Source organism: Scyliorhinus canicula, chromosome 5 (genome assembly GCF_902713615.1).
Source record: "Scyliorhinus canicula chromosome 5, sScyCan1.1, whole genome shotgun sequence".
Classification (NCBI taxonomy): Eukaryota; Metazoa; Chordata; class Chondrichthyes; order Carcharhiniformes; family Scyliorhinidae; genus Scyliorhinus; species Scyliorhinus canicula.
In genome coordinates this window covers 39362249-39383303 of record NC_052150.1, presented here as the reverse complement: position 1 = coordinate 39383303, position 21055 = coordinate 39362249, and the positions used below count along the sequence as shown (strand labels likewise).

General features: G+C 44.1%; 1 protein-coding gene across 1 annotated transcript in view; it reads right to left on the bottom strand.

Annotated features, from left to right (window-relative positions):
- Positions 1 to 956: 956 nt before the first annotated feature.
- tdp2b (tyrosyl-DNA phosphodiesterase 2b) overlaps positions 957 to 21055 on the bottom strand; it is a 31341-nt gene continuing 11242 nt past the window's right edge. The window contains exons 4-7 of the mRNA XM_038796946.1: positions 20476 to 20567; positions 14724 to 14842; positions 11786 to 11956; positions 957 to 2393 (exon numbers count right to left, since the gene is read on the bottom strand). Of these exons, the coding sequence (XP_038652874.1) occupies positions 2115 to 2393; positions 11786 to 11956; positions 14724 to 14842; positions 20476 to 20567 (661 nt within the window). The 3' untranslated portion in view covers positions 957 to 2114. The remainder of the gene's footprint in view (positions 2394 to 11785; positions 11957 to 14723; positions 14843 to 20475; positions 20568 to 21055) is intronic.

The following is a 21055-nucleotide window of genomic DNA, read 5'->3' as shown; positions in this document are numbered from 1 at the left end:
CCCCCCCCCCCCCCGCAAACAGTCGCCTACTTAAGTGGTGTAAATAATTTTGCCAGATGTACAAAGCTGCCGCTGTCGAGCTGGTGCACAATACCCCACCAGTTAGTCTATTCCATATTTTATTGTATTTTATGTTGGGGTATGCCCTTCTCTTCTAAATATGTGTGTATATATGTTTCTTATTCTGTGTACATAACGGTAATTATACCTTGTTCAAAAACACAATAAAAACATTTAGAAAAGAAAAAGAAGTGGGAATGTTTACTGATGATTGCACAATGTTCTGCACCATTCACAACTTCTCAGATACCGAAGCAGTCTATGTCCAAATCAGAAAGACCTGGACAATATCCAGGTTTGGGCTCACAAGTAACATTCATGTCATCGAAGTACCTGTTTAATTCCAGCCTTAGGTGACTGTGTGTGTGAAGTTTGCACCTTCTTCCGGTGTCTGCGTGGGTTTGCTCCAGGCGCTCTGGTTTCCTCCCACAGGTTAGGTGGATTTGCTACGCTAAAACGTCCCTTAGTATCCAAAGATGTACAGGTTAGATGGGGTTACAGTGATAGGGAGGTGCCCTTTCAGAGGGTCGGTGCAGACTTGATGGGCTAATGGCCTCCTTCTGCTCTGTATGAATTCTGTGGTTCTATGAGACTTAGCAGGGATTTTAGATGGCATAGGACTGAGACTTCACAGGAACTCTCATTGCAATTCATCATTTCTGCCAGTAACAGTGTGCTAAGAAACACTTCCCCACTGTACAAAGCACAAACAGGTCTGTTCATTGCCATCAGAACTTTGTAGTCTGTAAAAGCTCTCAACAGTTGTAGATTATTTCCACGGTTCTCCACTTTGTAACAATAAGACATATTCTCTGTTGCATTGATGATTTGCAACAATAACACAATAGCAGAGACCAGTACCATCAGTATAGAATTGCTTGCATCAAAATCAGAAATACCTGAAAAATTATGTTTAATCGATCTTCAATATATTTTCCACAAATGGAGAATTGTGAGGAATATGAATCTAAAAAAAAAAGAGGCTGCAGCTAAAAAGGCTTAAAACACAAATTAAAAAACATACAACATATATGCATAGAAAAAATGGTGGACTTCAGTAGAGGCAGAATTGTAAACTCCAAACAAGCTGTTTCCTCTGTACTTACTGCTAACAGGAAGGCACAAGAGACATAGTGAAAATCAATTCTTATCCTCATGTGTCAACTGATCGGAATGGGATGGATACATATAGTTTGCATTATGCAACAAATGCACAGTAACCCTCTCCCATGTGGATTTTAGTCTGTTACACCACACCTGCTACAGAAAGTTCAGTAACACAGTCCCAGGGCATCGGTAAATGCTGTTTATCCTCTGTCAGCTTCTAAGTCTCTGTATCCTTGCATGTACTCTCCCATCCGACTGTCCTTCCACATAGTACAATGGGAATCAGAAACTCCGGATAGCTGTGAAAAGGGCATTTCCTTCCTTTAGGCTGCTGTGCTTTGCTCTTCTACTACTCTGCATCATTACAAAAATGGTTTGTAAATGGTTAAAAGTTCTCTTTATTTGTAACATTATAATTAAAAAGATGCTTAAAAGCAAAGATTGCTTATCAATAACATGTTGCTATGACATGGGAAAAGGGGAATTTTCCCACCTTTACAGGCTTAGATTTTGGATGACATTTTACAGACATAATCATCTTGATGCCTTGAGCATACTGCACAACACAATATTTCCAAGCTTTCCATTGCAGATACTCTGACGGAGAAATCATGCCGCGAATATAGAAACATATTACCACTGGAAGTACTTGATCTCTGCATTAAGTACTCCCAGCCTATCGGAGCTCTGTTCCAACAACACAAACTAATGCTATATTACAGCAGCATAAACTTTTCCATTCCAGTCCAAACATATCCCTATAGCCCTTCAAAATGAGACTGCAAGATTAAATGCAATGTACTGTGATAAATTTAATCAAGGAAATTCTGATAAGGCACCTGGTCAACTTAGAATGAACCCTGAATATTTACGTTATCACAAACACACATGTAGAGCACTTTGAAGTGCAATTATACTTTGTGCATTGCTTTCTACCCTAACCCGTCTCACAAAATGACATCAAAGTCACATAGGAGCCCCCAGTGATCACTGCAAAACCTCCCACAATCCAACTTGTCTTGTCCCATGAGGGTCATCTGCTGTGGGACAATCTGACCCTCGCTGGCTGTCCTGAAAAACACACGGTCAAAGCGGAGCCTGCAAGTGTAACGGGCCTTCAGGTTGTTATTAGCTTTAGTGTCCCAGGTATACTGACAGTGTTCAGGTTTGTTTAAGAATTCCCAGACGTCCAAGACACCAGCTGGCAAACCTCCAACCTTTGCAACCTGTGAAGAAAGCACATGGTGAGAAAAGATGATTTATGTGCACAATGCATCAGCAGCAGTCACACTAGAGTTTACACTGATGACAACTCACCCCTATACCTTCCTTCATCAAGATCAACACCTTGAACTAACACTGGGTGGAAGCCAGGTGCTTTACATGTTGTGATGTAACACAGGACAGGTTACCCGGGTCTACTCCAATAATAATAAATGTTTGTTGTTTCAAAACAACTTCTCTACTGAGTAGTACTCTCCGTCAGATTTCCCGATGCCTGTGTCGTATGTATTTTCACAGTAACTTCATTGCTGTGTTAATATAAGCCTACTTGTGACACCAATAAAGATTATTTACATTGTGTATTTATGTATGTCCTATAATTTTTCATGTTTGGAATGGTCTGTCTGGACAGTATGCAGAATACTTTCACTGTACCTCGGTACACGTGACAATAAATCAAATCATAATGTTCCCAAGTCAATAAATATCCAAAAAAAGTAAAATGGGTGACCTTTGGGAAGCTGCTGAGGGTTTATGGAGACAGATATGCAGCGGGATTCTCCAACCCCCGCCGGGTCGGAGAATCCCCAGGGGGCGGTGCAAATCACGCCCCACCCCCGGCTGCCGTATTCTCCAGCGCCAGGTTTCGGGCGGAGGCGGGGTTCATGCCACGCCGGTCGGGGGTCGTTGGCAATGGCCCCTCCAGCAATTCTACGGGTCCTAATGGGTCGTGCGGTCGACTGTTTCTGGCCAGTCCCGCCGGCGTGGATTAGACATGGTCCCACACGGCGGGAGTTGGCAGGTAAGTCGGCTGGCGCGATCCTCGGGGGACGCGGGGGGATCCGACCCCAGGGGGTGCCCCCACGGTAGCCTGGCCCGCGATCGGGGCCCACCTATCTGCGGGCGGGCCTGTGCAATGGGGGCACTCCTTCCTTCCGCGCCGAGTCCCTGTACGTAGCCCCCGGAAGTGCGGAGAATTCCGCACTTTCAGGGGCTGTTGACACCGAAGTTGTTCGTGCCGGTTTTCCCGCCGGCGTGGTCACTTAGTCCCGCCATAGGAGAATCCCGCCCGTTAAATTCATTCGCTGTTACAAAAATAATTCTAAAAGATTTTTGGCAAAGCAACCTGAAGAAACTTCAGCGCAGCACGGTAGCATGGTGGTTAGCATAAATGCTTCACAGCTCCAGGGTCCCAGGTTCGATTCCCGGCTGGGTCACTGTCTGTGTGGAGTCTGCACGTCCTCCCCGTGTGTGCGTGGGTTTCCTCCGGGTGTTCCGGTTTCCTCCCACAGTCCAAAGATGTGCGGGTTAGGTGGATTGGCCATGATAAATTGCCCGTAGTGTCCTAATAGTAAGGATAAGGGGGGAAGTTGTTGGGTTACGGGTATAGGGTGGATACGTGGGTTGGAGTAGGGTGATCATTGCTCGGCACAACATCGAGGGCCGAAGGGCCTATTCTGTGCTGTACTGTTCTATGTTCTATGTTCTAAACTCCATTATATAATTTACCCATATGGGTAAAAACGTTGAAATGAAACCATTCAGTTGTAACAGATTACGAAAACAACACTACCCGGAATGAAAGATTAACAATCACACTGTATGTAATATTTGACATGTTGCACCCCCACATTGAGGCATGAAAGATTCTCCCTTACAAAGATATTTCATTGGAGGGCAGGGGTTTGCAGGAGCACTGAATGACAATAAAAATGAAGGTAAAGCAACAGAATGCGGTACCAAGCTATAATAAAGCAATATAGGTTTGTTAAAACATTCAGAATTTCATGCTCCACATTGGGTGGATATGGTACTGGAGAAGGGGATGGTACAGAGACCAGGGTGGAAGTTAGATGTGGGACTGTTGGGGGACCGAGGGTTCTGTGACAAAATTGAAAAAGTAATCGAGGAATATGTAGGTTTTAACTGCACCGGTGAGGTGTTGAAGGCGGTTGTCTGGGAGGTGATTTAAAGGCGGTGGTGAGGGGTGGGGTGATCTCTTTCAAGGCTAGGCTAGGCAAATAGGAGAGGTTGGAAAATCAGAGGGTAATAGATGAGACGCTGGAGGTAGACAGAAGGTATGTAGAAGATAGGGACTCAGCGCAGTTGGAAAAGAGGAAGGAACTCCAGGCGAGCTTTGACCAACTATCTACCAAGAAGGCGGTGTGCCAATTGAGGCGAGCAAGGGGGGCAGTTTACAAGCATGGAGAGAAGGTGGATCAGCTCCATAGGGAGGCTGCGGCAAAGGAAATTGTCCAGGTGCAGGACAGGGCAGGGAAGTTGGTGGTAGCTCCGGATCAGATTAACAAGGTATTTAAGGAATTCTATGAGAGGTTGTACGGGTCAGAGCCACCTGGGGGAGGCTGGAAGATGCAGGAATTTCTAGATGGGCTGCAGTACCCGAGGTTAGGGGAGGGGGACAGGGCTACATTAGAAGGAGCAATAGTGGAGCCGGAGATAAAAGATGCGATTGGGAGGATGCAGTCGGGGAAGGTGGCAGGGCCGGATGGGTTTCCGGTGAAATACTATAAAAAATTCAAGGATAAGCTGGCACCCCTGATGGTGGGGATGTTTGAGGAGGCGATAGGGAAGGGGGTGTTACCACAAACTTTGGGGCAGGCACGATTTCCCTGTTACTTAAGAAAGATAAGGATCCGATGGAGTGAGAGTTGTATAGGCCCATTTCACTTTTAAACTTGGATGCAAAGGTACTGCCGAAGGTACTGGCAGGTAGGCTAGAGGAGTGTCTCCTGAAGGTGACAGGTGAAGATCAGATGAGGTTTGTGAGGGAGAGACAACTCTTTTCGAACATTAGGAAGGTATTGAACGTGGCTATGTAACCGGTGGAGGGGAAGGAGGTGGTTGTGGCATTAGACGCCGAGAAAGCGTTTGACCGGGTAGAATGGGGGTACTTGATGGCAGTTCTTGAGCGGTTTGGGATTAGACCCAGATTTGTGCATTGGGTAAAGCTATTATATAAGGAGCCGAGGGCCAGCGTACTGACAAATACCATCAGCTCAGAATACTTTCCTCTCCACTATGGGACTAGGCAGGGATGCCATATGTCCCCCCTGCTATTTGCACTCGCGATCGAGCCATTGGCCATCGCGTTAAGAAGTTCAGGGGTATGGAAAGAAATAGTGCAGGGGTGGGGGGGTGGATAGGGCATAGGGCATCCTTATATGCTGATGACTTGTTATTATACGTGTCGGAACCAAGTGTGTCAATAGGGGGAATACTGGAGCTGCTTCGGGGGTTTTGGTCTTTCTCGGGGTACAAATTACATCTAGACAAGAGTAAATATTTTGTGGTGTCTCGGCCAGGGATGAGGGGGCTGCCATTCCGTAGGGCAGGGACTCACTTTAGATACCAGGGGTGCAGGTTGCTCGGGATTGGGGGGGGGGCTCCGTAGGTACAACATTTCTAGTTTGGTGGGGAGGGTGAAAGCTGATCTGGCAAGGTGGGATGGTCTCCCTCTGTCACTGGCGGGTCAGGTACAGGCGGTTAAAATGAATGTGCTGCCACAATTCCTGTTTCTTTTTCAATGCCTGACAATTTTCCTGCCAAAGGCATTTTTTTAAGAGAGATTGAAGGGATAATTACCTCGTTCATATGGGGAGGGAAGGTGGCCAGAATTAGAAAGGTGCTACTACAGAGAGGAAGGCAGGTTTGGGTCTTCCAAACATGATGTATTATTACTGGGCGGAGAATGTGGAGAAGGTACGGAGCTGGGTCAGAGGGGTTGATTCTCAATGGGTCAGAATTGAGGAGCGTTTGGGTAGGGAGTCGGGATTGAAGGCGGTAGCGACAGCGCCACTCCCGACGGCCCCGGGGAGGTACTCAGGGAGTCCGGTAGTAATAGCTTTGTTGAGAATTTGGAGGCAGTTTCGCCAGCACTTCAGGTTGGGGGCAGGGTCAAGGGAAATGCCAATTCGGGGGAACCATAGATTTGAGCCAGGGAAGTGGGATGGAAATTTTCGGAGATGGGAGGAGAAAGGAATTAGGACACTAAAATATTTGCTTCTTGGGGGTCAGTCTGCGGGATTGAAGGAGCTGGGAGCGAAGTATGGGCTGGAGCTGGGGAAAATATTTAGATACATGCAGGTTCGAGACTTGCCAGAAAGGAGATACAGAACTTCCCAATAGAGCCGGCTTCCACATTGCTGGAGGAGATGCTGACGACAGGGGGACTGGAGAACGGGGTAGTATCGGTGGTTTACGGGCTATTTTGGAGGCGGAGAAGGCGCCGCTGGGAGGGATCAAAGCAAAGTGGGAGGAAGAGTTGGGAGAGGATACGGAGGAGGGGTTCTGGTGTGAGGTGCCGGTTCGGAGGGTGAACGCCTGCACCTCGTGGGCGAGGTTTGTGCTGATACAGCTGAAGGTGGTGTATAGAGCACATCTTACAAGGGCGAGGATGAGCCGGCTCTTTGAGGGGGTAGAAGATGTGTGTCAACGTTGCGGGGGCTGCCGCAAACCACGTTTGCATGTTTTGGTCCAGTCCAAAGCTGGAGGGTTACTGGAAGGAGGTTTTTAGGGTAATCTCTGAGTGGTGCATGTGAAACTGGATCCGGGCCCTAGGGAGTCCATATTCAGGATGTCGGATCAGCTGGGGTTGGAAACGGGCGCGGAGGCAGATGTTATAGCCTTCGCCTTATTGATCGCCCAAAGGCGGATCCTGTTAGGGTGGAGATCAAAATGGCACGGCGGGGGGACCTGCTGGAATTCTTGACGCTTGAAAATGTCAAATTTGAACTGAGGGGAAGGATGGAGGGGTTCTACAATTCATGGGCATTATTCGTTATGCACTTTCGAGAATTGGATTACATCGAGCATTGGGCTGGGAGGAGAGGGACTGTATGTGTTAATGGTGACCATGGGTGATTCCAGATTCCTTTTTATCATTTGGTCATGTTAACATGCGGGCTAATGTTTGGGGTTTGGTAGGAGGATGGGATCGTTGTTATTGATATGGGATTGACATTACATTCGTCACTGTTTATTGTTTATTGTTGGGCGTAAATCTGGGAGAAAATGTGAAAAAGGAGAATAAAAATATATTTTTAAAAAACATTCTATATTTTTTGTGACCATCTCCCTCTTGGATTTGTGGGTTACGAGGTCAGAATTTACTAGATGGTCTTAGTAAACCGTTCAGTGTGCAGATTGTGTATACTGGTCCACTGTCAATAACTATTGCTAAATTGGAACAACAATTGGAACAACAGTTCATTTCATAGAATCCCTACAGTGCAGGAGGCGGCAGTTTGGCCCATTAATTCTACACCGACCCTCTCAAAGAGCACCCTACCTAGGACACCAAGGGCCAATTTGAGCCAGGGACGTCAAATTGGCCCTTTTGACTGAGGGAGGAAACCGGAGGACTCGGAGAAAACCCATGCGGACACGGGGAGAATGTGTAAACGCCACATAGACAGTCTCCAAGGCTGGAATTGAACCCTGGTCCCTGACACTATTAGCATTGCTAATCGCTATGCTGCCGTGCCACCCCCTAGGAAAGGATTATTGTGCACAAAGTAAGTGCCGAGCAGATGCACCGTTATTTAATGGCATAAGAGTGACATCATAGCTTTTACCCGACTCTTCATATGGTCAAGCATTTTGGCATATCGTACTCCGAGCTGGCTTTCCCACCTCCATTGAGAACCTCGAACATTACTGTTCCAGTTCACAGTACCTACTTTTTTCTTTTTTTTAAAATAAATTTAGATTACCCAATTTTTTCCAATTAAGGGGCAATTTAGCGTGACCAATCCACCTACTCTGCACATTTTTGGGTTGTGGGGGCGAAACCCATGCAGACACGGGGAGAATGTGCAAACTCCACACGGACAGTGACCCAGAGCCGGGATCGAACCTGGGACCTCAGCGCCGTGAGGCGGTTGTGCTAACCACTAGGCCACCGTGCTGCCCTCACAGTACCTACTTAATGTCATATTAGGATTCCTCTTTTATTTATTCAAGGCATGTGTGTTTTGTAACCAAGGCAACGTTTATTGCCCAAACCTAACTATCATTGAGAAGGTAATAGCGAGCCAGCTTCTTGATCCGCTGGAGTTACTGTGGAGAAGGCACTCCCAGTTAGGAGTTGCGGGACTTTTACCCAGCACCGATGAAGGAACAGCAATACGTGCCCAAGTCAGGATGGTGTGTGAGCTAAGAGGGGAACTTGGAATTGGTGGTGTTCCCATGGGCATGTTGCTCTTATTCTTCAGTGATGTGGGTTGCAGGTCATATCAAAGTACTTTTTAAAAATAAATTTAGAGTACCCAATTCATTTTTTCTAATTAAGGGGCAATTTAGCGTGGTCAATCCACCTAGCTTGCACATTTTTGGGTTCTGGGGGCGAAACCCACGCAAACAAGGGGAGAATGTGCAAACTCCACACGGACAGTGACCCAGAGCCGGGATCGAACCTGGGACCTCAGCGCTGTGAGGCCGCAGTGCTAACCCACTGCGCCACCGTGCTGCCCCTGTCATATTAAAGTATGATGAATGTAGGAATGTTTAATATAGATTGTGTATATATATATATATATATCTGTTGCAGTAATGTTATTAAAAGCCTGTGTTAATATATATATATGTCACAGTAAAATGTTTTAAAATGCTGATTTAACATACAGGCCAAGCAGTGTGTCTACAAAAGATGCAATTAAGATGTTGTAAAAGTGAGACAATCATTCATTTTAACCATGTACCTGTTTACAGAGGGATACCTGATACAACTTTGTAATGATTGCTGGAGATTCCCTGGAGAGTAGATAATTTGAGACATTTTGTGTTTAGATATGGAATCAGAGTGGGACAAAGATGTAATTAATGGGAAGAGCTAGGTCCATCTTTAGTTCTAAAGTTTGATATAGGTTTGGGCGTCTGCTAGGAGTTTTTTAATTGAGCAAGTGAATTGGTAAGGATGTGGTCAAACATGTTTTTCCCATTTGTTGGTTCTCTCATCACCTGCCGCTGGACCATTCTAGCAGATAATTCCTGCTAGACATGGCCAGCTTGATCAGTAGTGGTGCTACCATGTCATTCTTGATGATGGATATTAAATCCTCCCATGCAGAGTACATTCTGTGCGTTAGCTAGTCAGTGCTTCTTCCAAATGGTGCAGTACCAATCCATCAGCTTCTGAGAGCTGGGTGTTTGAACTGAACTGTCATAAGACTTCATGGAGTCTGGAGTCAATATTGAGGAGTCTCAGGGCAAATGCTTCTCCACTGTGTCATCTCCTCTCGTGGAACAGAATTTACCCAGTGGTGGCTATAAAGGAGTCTAGTGGTGGCTAAAAAGGAGTCTGAGAAATTGACTAAGGCAGTGTTTTACAAACTTCTTTTGCCCGGGACCCATTTTTACCAACTGGCCATCCTTCGGGACCCACTCCGGCCGACCTTCACAGCCTACCATTTTCTCTTACTTTATTGTGACAGGTGAGCCTGCTTGGTTCTCATGATTTCACTCCAATCAGGTTCACAGGAGGAGAGCGCTATGTGCATATTGGTACAGAGTTCAGCCGGTTCCTTTGTGGTCTTCACCTTTGTGAGGGCAGAAAGTCTAATATCGCACATGTCGGTTGTTGTGAAGGGCAAAAGCAACAAAATGCTTGTTTTACTCAGCTCCGGATACTCCTCGGAGATGCTACTCTAGAATGCTGACAGCCTCATTGACTTGTGTTGTATTTTTAATATGCTGTCATAGATGAGGTGCAGAAGTTCAGTTTCTTCATTTGGAGACAGTTGCAAGTTAATAATTGACTCTGGGATCTCAAACTCAAAGGGATTAGCAAGCGAGGCAGAAACTGACCAGATGAGATTGGATAGATGGATGAAAGAAAATATGGGAACAGGGTGAGTAACGGTAAGATGCCTGCCCTTGTGGAATGTATATATAAACATGGACTGGCTGCGCCAACTCATCTGCTTTCATGTTTCAATTTGTCTTTCATCTCCCATGTAGATTCAGTGGACACATATTGAAAGGATAATGAGAACAGAGGCAGCAGGATGTTTTGTTCTCGAGGACCTTAAAAAGGCAAGTTTGGTTTCTGCTAAATAATACATTTTTATTTAACTCTGGGGTTTTTTTGAATGGGATAGCAGAAACTTCTCAAGCAATGAGATGTAATCTTATTCCGAGTGGGAAAAATAAAATGCCTACCTGGCTCTTAAACGAGAATGCAAAGAAAATAGAGAAGGTTCCCTGAAAGTGGCTATATCATTAGTGAACAGGGACGGCACAGTGGTTAACACTGCTGCCTCACGGCGCCGAGGACCTGGGTTCAATCCCAGCCCTGGGTCTCTATCCATGTGGGGTTTACACATTGTCCCAGTGTCTGCATGGGTCCCACCCCCACAGCACGGTAGCATGGTGGTTAGCATAAATGCTTCACAGCTCCAGGGTCCCAGGTTCGATTCCCGGCTGGGTCACTGTCTGTGTGGAGTCTGCACGTCCTCCCCGTGTGTGCGTGGGTTTCCTCCGGGTGCTCCGGTTTCCTCCCACAGTCCAAAGATGTGCGGGTTAGGTGGATTGGCCATGCTAAATTGCCCGTAGTGTCCTAATAGTAAGGTTAAGGGGGGAGTTGTTGGGTTACGGGTATAGGGTGGATACGTGGGTTTGAGTAGGGTGATCATTGCTCGGCACAACATCGAGGGCCGAAGGGCCTGTTCTGTGCTGTACTGTTCTATGTTCTAACCCAAAGATGTGCAGGGTACATGGAAAAATTGGGGGGGGGGGGGGGAAAAAATATTGAACATCATGTAACCCCTCCCATAACTTCTCTTAAACAAAGACAGAGGACCAAAATTCCCAGTCTAAACAACTTTCAAGGTTGTAAAGTGTGGGAGAAATGACAAGGTAAAAGTGGTGGAGGATGGTAGGTTTCGGAAAAAAAGGTTAACGTTGGAAAGACAAATCTTTTTAGGACAGCAACTTTTCATTTGTCAATAAAGATCAGGAAAGAAGGTACGTTACCAGAAGAAACCTTAATGTTCGGCAGGAAGGGGATGGGAAGATCATGTCCTTTGCATGGCAGCAGTGCATCATTAATGGTTTTTCCCTTTTTAACTACTTTTCTCTCCCCAGTATTTATGGAGTCTCAACAAATGACAAAGATAAAAATTCAAACCTGAAGCAAAATAATTGTGCTTATTTCTGAAAGCATATTCTCAACATCAGGGAGACGGGGTTGGGGGGCACAATGTTAAGATTTCGAAAAGCAAAACTGAGACGAGTTTCAAGTGGAGCATAAATAGTGGCATGGAGTGGTTGGGCCAAAATGGCCTGTATTTCTGGCTGTATCTCCTATGTAATACTATGGAAACTGGGCAAACTTAACAAAACCCTAATCCTAATGCACATTTTGTCACACACTCACCTCCTGGTCTCTCAAATTGGTATCACCTCCGAATATTACAGTGGCACTTTCTGGTGCTTCTTTGATTTTCTTCAGGACGATCTCCAGCTGTTTCATCCGTTCCTGAGAATGTGCCTTTGTGCTCTCCAGGTGGGAAGTCATTAAGCAGAGTTCATTCCCCGCAATGTTTACCTGTAACAAGGAACATGCAGGGAAAGGACATTTGTTTGTCATTATTTTTCAGCATGTCTATGAAATTGCCTTTGCAATGCTGGAATGTCACATTATCTGCAATTCACAATCCATCTCTTTCACATGAAAAGCCATATTTAAAAGGTATTGAAGTATATTCCAATATCTTGTAAAAGATTCTGCTTTCCTTGGAAACTAATAGTGATTTTTGAGAATTTTCTTGAGAAATGCAAGTTATTGTTTAAAGTTTCCGCAGCTACGAGGGAAAGGAATCAACGATTAGTATCCAACAGTATATTTTGTTTGAAGGTTGGAGGAGTTAGTTTTTAGACAATTTTGTTTGAGATTTGTTAAGATGGAGCCAGCAAATCTAAGGCAAACTGAACTCTCTTATTCCCTGAAATTTGAATAGCTGCTATATATCATGATATTCAGGGTAGCACGGTAGCATTGTGGATAGCACAATCGCTTCACAGCTCCAGGGTCCCAGGTTCAATTCCGGCTTGGGTCAATGTCTGTGCGGAATCTGCACATCCTCCCCGTGTCTGCGTGGGTTTCCTCCGGGTGCTCCGGTTTCCTCCCACAGTCCAAAGATGTGCAGGTTAGGTGGATTGACCATGATAAATTGCCCTTAGTGTCCAAAATTGCCCTTAGTGTTGGGTGGGATTACTGGGTTATGGGGATAGGGTGGAAGTGTTGACCTCGGGTAGGCTGCTCTTTCCAAGAGCCGGTGCAGACTCGATGGGCCGAGTGGCCTCCTTCTACACTGTAAATTCTATGAAATATCCCAGTTGGCATGCAAGAATATAGCTTTTTTAATTTCCTTTGGTTTTTTAAAAAGTATATTTTAAGTTTAGTGTTCCTTTATTAATTGTGCCTCTTAAAAAGATGGGGGGGGAAAGAGTTCCCATTGTCAATCCTATTGGTAAGACAGGGGTAACTCTATCGTCTTAATGAAATGATTTTGGAGACTTTTGGTACCAGTGTCAGCGATTGAGTTGGAGGCAGGATAGGATTTATGGCAGGACATACAGCAGCGTCCATTTTGCAGCAGAGAGACTTTATGGGCTATAGAAAACAGAACCCCTGACTGAAACTACAGCAGTCTCCTAATAAGAGTAACACTTTCTTCTCCCCTAGAATGCTGTTAGTGGAAGATAGTTACATGACACAAATTGTATCGTAGAATCGGTCATGGATAGGCACAACAGACATGGGATTGACCCAATTATCATTCTAGCCAAGACTTGTGACTATATGCAGTCTTTCTAAAATAGGCAAGCTGCAGGAGTTCCCATTGAATGGTTTAACAAACTACTTTTGCGACACACAGTTTTAGAAGGTCTGGAGGTACAGTGGTAACGTCGCTGCCTTTGAGCCTGGCGCTCTGCGTTCAAGTCTTATTCCTGAACTTGATGCTCAAGGGGAAAGCGTTCATAATGTGGTTCAACAGGCAAGTATCAACTTGCAAATCCTTCTAATATATGCTAACAGCAGGTGGCAAGAGCGGGAGTGTTTCCTGGTTAGCCATGCATGGAAAGAAATTGGAGCCTCTATCATCACTGTCGATAGCTCCGGGTTGCAACATGCATGTAAAATTGTACGTTGCCACATGAAACAGTTGCCCCTGAAGGTTCACTCAGCTGGACGGCTGATGTGGTTCAGATTGGTGCCAACAGCACTGGGTTCGATCTCTGTTCCAACTGAGGTGAATTTGAGATCTGCCCCTTTGCCCTACCCATGGTGCAGAATGCAGCACTGTGGGTCAGACCTCCTTCGAGTAGAAAATTCAAGAAAAAGAACAATTTTAAACACACCACAGAAGTTCCAGAAAGGTATGAGAAGCTTAAGCAAAAAAGTAAACAACCTTCATTACTTCAGAAATGAGTCATGGGTGTCCTCAGCATGGGAGAAAATGCACTTGGCATCAAAGTGGGTATAAAAGAGCAAGTGAGCTAAGCATTGCACAAAAGTGTCAAACGTCCTGATGCAGCCAAAAACGACAGCTGGGGAGGATGTTGGGCATCAAGGTGAGAAGCACGTGAGCTTTGGCAAACACCAAAAGGATGCCTTCCATTTTGCCATGATTAAACTGGAGGATATTTTGGCTGATAGAATCATACAGAACAGATACAGAACAGAATCATAGAGAACAGAAGTTGCTCAGCTCTTTCAAAGAACAATCCCATTAGTCCCACTCTTTCCCTATACTCCTGCAACATTTTCTCCTTCAAGTACTTGGCCAATACTCTTTTGATGGCTACTCTTGAATCTTATCCACCACTTTACAGGCAGTGCATTCTTACTGCGAACTATTTATTAGGAAATTGGAGCCTTTTCCTTGATAGGTTGCAGCTGGATGGAATGGGGAAGAGGAATGACCAAGGAGACATTCCGTACAACAGCCGTGCCTGTACAAATAGAGAGTAATTAGAGGCTCTGCAGTCCATTTGGTGTATGAAAAATTCTTGCCCAATTCAAGCATATTTACTGATATAACTCTTTATTCCACCTTCTCTAATTCGAACTCAAAACCATCTACTTACAAGTGCAGAGTAATATTCAGCCACAGACATTATGCTCACCGATTAATGAGCTTGATCTTTAGAACTTTTACATAAGAATTTAAACATTCTTTTTTAAATATTTGAACTGCAAAAGGATTTTTATCCCTCATGAATGCAGTTTATATGGTTGGTTTCCTTGACGATACAACAATTGATAAACTGATTTTCTCTTCAGACAGATCATTTTGCATCCTTCTTACCTGAACAGTGAGAAGGTTTCTCTTCATGGAGGAGGTTGTGTACGGTGTTATTTCTTGTTTCAACAATTTCACTCGGGATTTTTTCAACATAATGGCTGTGTAGTAGTCATCTTCATCTCCTACACAAAAAAAATAAACCTTATTTGTTCGTTTATTAAATCAAATCTTTCCTTTCTCTTCATCCCCAGCGTAAAGTTAGTTCTACTCCATGCAACCTCATTAATTGAAGTTTATAGTAACTTGCATTTACACAATGGCTTTAACACAGTAAAACGCCTCAAGGCACTTCAGAGCAGCATTGAATCAGAAGTTGATAATGAATCCATAGACATATTAGAATAGGTGATGTAGGTTTTAGGGGAGGCTATAATGAGAACAAGAAGGGGCAGGCAGTCATAAGCTCCTCGAAGAGAATTCCAAAGCTCAAGGCCTAGGCGGCTGAAGGCACGGCCATCAATAATGGGGCAATGGAAGTGGGAGACACAAGATTTCAGACTCGTGCTGCTTGAATGAATACAGAAAGTGTTGAAAATATTCAGCAGCTCAAGAAGCATCCGTGGAAAGCGAAACAGGGTTAAAGGGCAGATCCAACGTCCATGCTGCGTCTGAAAAGCAGCTCGTCATAAGGAAAGCAGATCTAATGTGATTTTGCGAGACCTTGTAATGTGAATCCCGTCCATTGTGGGTGGGATCACGTTTTAGCAAATCTGCATATTAAAGCGAGACAGTTAGTCTCACTTTAATGTGCAGATTCCAGAGTTACCCGAGGCATGGGATCAATCTCCTTTGCCTTGGAAACCTGGGGCGAGCGCTGTTCAGTACTGGTCTCCACAAATGGGGACCAGATGGAACAGCATTCGTGGAGTGATCCCAGGGGATCAGAGGAGCCCAAGTGCATGCCCTTGGACAAGGTGGCACCCTGGCACTGCTGGTGCCACCCAGCACCCTGGCACAGCCAGCTTGGCATTGTCAAGCTGGACACCCTCCAAAAAGTGTTTTGTGGCTTTGGGGCATCGGAGATCGGGATGCCATTTAAAAATGGCATCCTAATATCTCGCTGCACTGAGTAGCTCCGGCAAGCGGAGTTTCTCAGTGCACAAAACAGGGCAATGTGTGACCTCGGCCAAGCTTAGGCCCATTATCTAAAGTGGGTGGCATTTTATAACCATGTGTTCCTTGGCGCTGTGAGTGCCGGAAAACATGCGGCGAAACATGCTCTCTATGGGACTTTGTTCCCTTTTAGTTGAATCACCCCCAATGTTTCAAGTTGATGACTTATTGCCAGAATTGATAGGAGTATGGGGATACCAGATGGTACCCGACACAATTCTTTCTCATTCTGCAGATGCTGCCTGACCTGCTGAACATTTCCAACATTCTGTTTATATTTTAGACATCCAGCATCTGTGTTTTTTTTGTTGTCACTCTGCTCTGTGTTTGGCCAAGGCCTGGTACCAATCAGATAAAAGCAAGTTTCATTGCATACCTCAAGGAGGCATTCTCCAAATAAAGATTGGATTCAAAGTTTCACATGTATGTGCAAGAGGGAGGGCTTGAGGGCAACCTTTAGCTAAAAATAATTTTACCTTCCACCTTCTGTTGATAAACAGCTTATCAGCTCCATTTAAATAGAGAATGAATCTCAAAGGAAAGTTCTGGAAATCTATATACAGAGTGCACTTTTATTAAATCAAATGCTCAGAATACCAAAATAAATCTGTAGCACTGACATTGGTACACTTAGTACATGTACTTTTCTTACTGTCATATACAGAAGTTTGAGCAAGTTGGAAGACAAAAACCCCATTACCACATTTAGTCCAAATCACCTATAGTTTATATTTTGATCCACGAATCAAAGCATATTTAACAAATTAATCAATTTTTAAAAATCAGCAAACGACACAAATATTTTTTTAAATTCAACTTTTGTCACCACCATTCGTTGTCATTCGATCAATGTGAAAACCAATGTCACACCAATTACTCTGCGCACTCAATTTCTGAACAGAATTAGTAACATGTAAACGTCTGCACCTCTAACTCAACATAATTATAAGATATTGAAGTTTGCTGTCACTTAATGTTGCACCACTATTGACTATTACAGTCAATCTATAACTTCACATTACTCTCATGCCAAAATTGTCAATATTGTGCGATTGTGTGATGAAGCAGTGATCAAAACAACCACCATCTATCCTCAAACTATTCTGATAAACATGACTGCTGTACACTTTGAAACCTGGAGTGTTCCAAATTCTTTTGTGAACTCTTTAAGGATACAACCCGAGAAAGACAGGTGCCTCCTGAAAATTGATCTTAAAATGACATTTAGGAGCAAAGAGCTGGGGGAAATCTCGAGAGAATAATTTCCTGGCGGTCAACATCAGCTTCAGTCACACCAGCTCCACAAGTAATAGGAGTGCAAGGAATAAGGCCATTCAGCCCATCACACCTGCTCTGCCAGTCAGATCATGGCTGGTCTGTACTCGAGACAAGGGGCAGGAACTCTGAGTGCGGAATGGATAAAATGTTCGGCAGCAGAGCAGACCTGAGACCAGAAGGATTGGGAATTCAGCAAGACTGGAGCAGACAGAAGTGTTAGGCTGGGAACAGGTTGACCGCATTCAAAATATATACATCAGAGTGTGATATCACAGGGAAACAGGAGTGGGTATTTCTCTTCTCTTTTTATCCTCTTTCTCCAGGGCATAGATTTTAAACTAGGAGGTGGGAAATTAAAAATTCCAATTGGGGTAAGTAAATCGGTAAGCAGTTTAATAATTAGAGTATTAGCACAGAGCAGCTTCCCCTGAGTGCTGGTTTCACCCAAGTACAATGAAATTTGGTGAGTGCATGAATTGGATGCTTGATGTATAATAAAATATCAACCAATAGGATTAAATTTAGATTGTGGGCTAAGATAATATAAAGACCACCCTCTTCCTCTTTCATATGGCTTGAGCAACAGAAATTGTGTCACAGTTTTAATGTCAAATTCCCTAACTGGTCCAATTTTCAGCTGGCAAACCTGTGTAACTCCAGGATGTCGCCCTCAAGCTTGAGTTGGGGGCAAGATGTTATGTACTCCATTGTTTTCTCAGGGTTTCCGCAGTTGCACCAAGGCAAGGTTTTGAGGAGCTACTTACACATCGGCCATGTCCAGTCCGTATTCTATTGAGGGTTGCCCACATGCTCTGGAAAGATTGGAGTTTGGTTGTTGAATAGGAGATCTGTTTAACTGGGAGAGTGTTTTCTGCTCACTTCCATCAGTGTTCTAGAATTGAAGATGTTCGATTTGTATCCAATGAGTTTCATAGAGCAATGTGGTGAGTTGTGGAGGTGGTGATTGTGGTGGTGGGGTGAGGGCTTGAAAGTTTCTATGGATGGGAGGTCCAGGTTGCTGCTGATAAGAGCTATATTTTTTTCAATTAAGTGGCAATTTAGCATAGCCAAGCTACCTACCCTGCACATCTTTGGGTTGTGAGGTGAAACCCACGCAGACACGGAGAGAATGTGCAAACTCCACATGGATAGTGACCCGGGACCAGGATCGAACCCGGATCCTCGGTGCCATGAGGCAGCAGTGCTAACCACTGTGCCACCATGCCACCCTCTGATAAAAGCCATTTCTGTGCATTGCTCTGTCCCATTGAAAGAGGAGGGAGACAGTATTTGAGAGGACTGGTAACCACTGAACTGGAGTTCTGGAGATTATCCTCATTACTGAGTGAAGTTGTGCGTCAATGAGTGTGGTGAGACGACTTGAGAGCCATTCACAGTACTCAGCTGTTGAGGAGACCAGAGTTACAGCAGAAGTACAAAGGAGGTGATTTTTGCCAATTCGTGCTGCCAGGTTTGCGACTGGTATTCACTCAAGTCTTGGTGTTTTGTGCAGTCTTTTGGAGGTGCTGATGGTAAGTTAAGGAGCAATCAAGGGTCACTCTTTAGGTGGGTGTCAGGTCATGATGTACTTCTCTCTCCACAGCAGGTGACACAGCGGGCAGCATGGTAGCACAATGGTTAGCACTGTTGCTTCACAGTGCCAGGGTCCCAGGTTCAATTCCCGGCTTGGGTCACTGGCTGTGCGGAGTCTGCACGTTCTCCCCATGTCCACGTGCGTTTCCTCCGGGTGCTCTGGTTTCCTACCACAAGTCCCAAAAGACGTGCTGTTAGGTGAATTCGACCTTCTGAATTTTCCCCAGTGTACCCGAACAGACGCCGGAATGTGACGATTAGGGGTTTTTCACAGTTACTTCATTACAGTGTTAATGTAAGCCTACTTGTGACAATAAAGGTTATTATATTATTATTACTCTGCACTTTAAAGTATAAATTGCCGACAAAAATAATGTTAATTCAAGTGTTTTTAATCTGTTCGTTATGGTAATAGTCTTAAACATTAAATCTTGTTGTGTCACTCTTTCAGCCATCGACTGGAAATTTGGATTTCTTTTGAAAAATTTTCGGTCCCGACAGAGATTGTACCAGAATTTTTGAGCTACAGCCAAAACTATGTTAAGATATTTGCTCAACCTATTGGCCAAGTTTTAAGTAGCAGGTAAAATCAATCGGTTTGAATTTTAAAGTTTTTTTTAAAGGATTTTGGTAAGGTGCCTTTTGTAAAGTACAGCTAATGATACCCTTTGTTAAGTATGGCAGGGGGAGATGTTGGAGTCATTGGACTGGTAATCCAGAGGCCCAGGCTAATGATCTGGCAACATGTGCTCAAATCTCACCATGGCAGGTGGTGGAACTTAAATTCAATTTAAAAATCTGGAATTGAAAGCCAGTCTCAGTCATGGTAATCATGCCAACTATCACTGATTGTCATTAAAAACCTATCTGGTCAGGGAAATCTGTCACACTTACCTGGGCTGGCCCTGGATGAGACTCCAGACCCACAACAATGTGGCTGACTCTAAATTACTCACTGAAATGGCACAACAAGCCACTCAATTTCAAGGGCAATTCAGGATTGGCAACAAATGCCAGCCTTGCCAACGGTGCCCATATCTGAAAATGAATAGAAGACTTCCAGGACTGCACCAGAATAGATGGTTTAGCTTCTGCAAGTCAGCATTTATTCATTGAAAGTGTAATGCCGAAAACTACTACATCAGTAGTAGGCATTTATTTTTTACATTAAGTGCTCGCGCTGGTGAGCTGATCATTCACTGGCCCCAGGGAAGCTCAACCCTGGGGCCACACACTACCACTTACTTAGAGCATTAAAATACTTCCCTTTCTAATCTAAACCAGAATTGATAGATAATAGCCACTTTTCCCAAAAGAGAATAAATGAAACACATTTAATAACATTAAAACCCTAATCTATATAACTACTTTCTGTAGAACTGAAAATGTGCCAATAAAATTGACATTGTGAGTTACTATGGCAGACCAAGCTATGTGCTCCCTCTTGGATGACATTCATCAAAACAACATGAAATGAAAAACAGAAATAAGTGACAGGTGACAAAAAGTACTCGAGGGCAAGATAACTGAAGGTATGACAACCAGTTGTGGACAAGTATTGTAACCGCCAAATTCCCCATTATAATTGCGACTAGAGAACATCAGCAGGAACAAAATGGGGAGGTTCAGAGCAAACTCTTTTGGAACCACCGATCAATTCAAATTTTGCAATTCTTTCAAAACTAAAATTACAAACCATTTTGTCCTCACTGAATCAAGCACAGAAACGGTACTCCAGTCCATAAGGTCTAGGTCATAGCTCATTTCATACCTGAAATAATTGTGTAGCTGACTGCTCGCTTCTTTAAGTATAGGTAATAGGGTTCAATAACTTCCTGCAGAAATACTATATCAGGGTTATACCTTTAAAAAAGAAAAGTTTGTTTAGCCATTCTTTAAAATCGAATCACATTCAGATATTTTAACATAAACCGATGAAGGGCTCACAAATCTTCTGAAACCCAAATGAACTACAAAAAGGATTCACATTTATATTGTACCATAATAACGTTAACACAGGCAAAAGCAAATAATAGTCCGAAGATTAAAAAAGGGATGTGTATAAAATTCTACATAATCCATACTGTTAAAGGTATTAAATAGCCACGGGCATAAACTTTGACACATTCCATCACCATGGAGACCTGCCAGTCAGTATTCCCCTTGCACCAGGGGACAATGACATTAATGTATTATCAACATCAATCACAACAAATTTCATGCTAACCAAATTCCAGATAGACCTGGATGCCAGACTGGTAGGCAGATATTCGGAACTGCTTAAATATTCCTGGAGACATGGCACAGAAACAAAAGGAAGAAGAGATGGAGATTGTGTTGGAACAGTACAA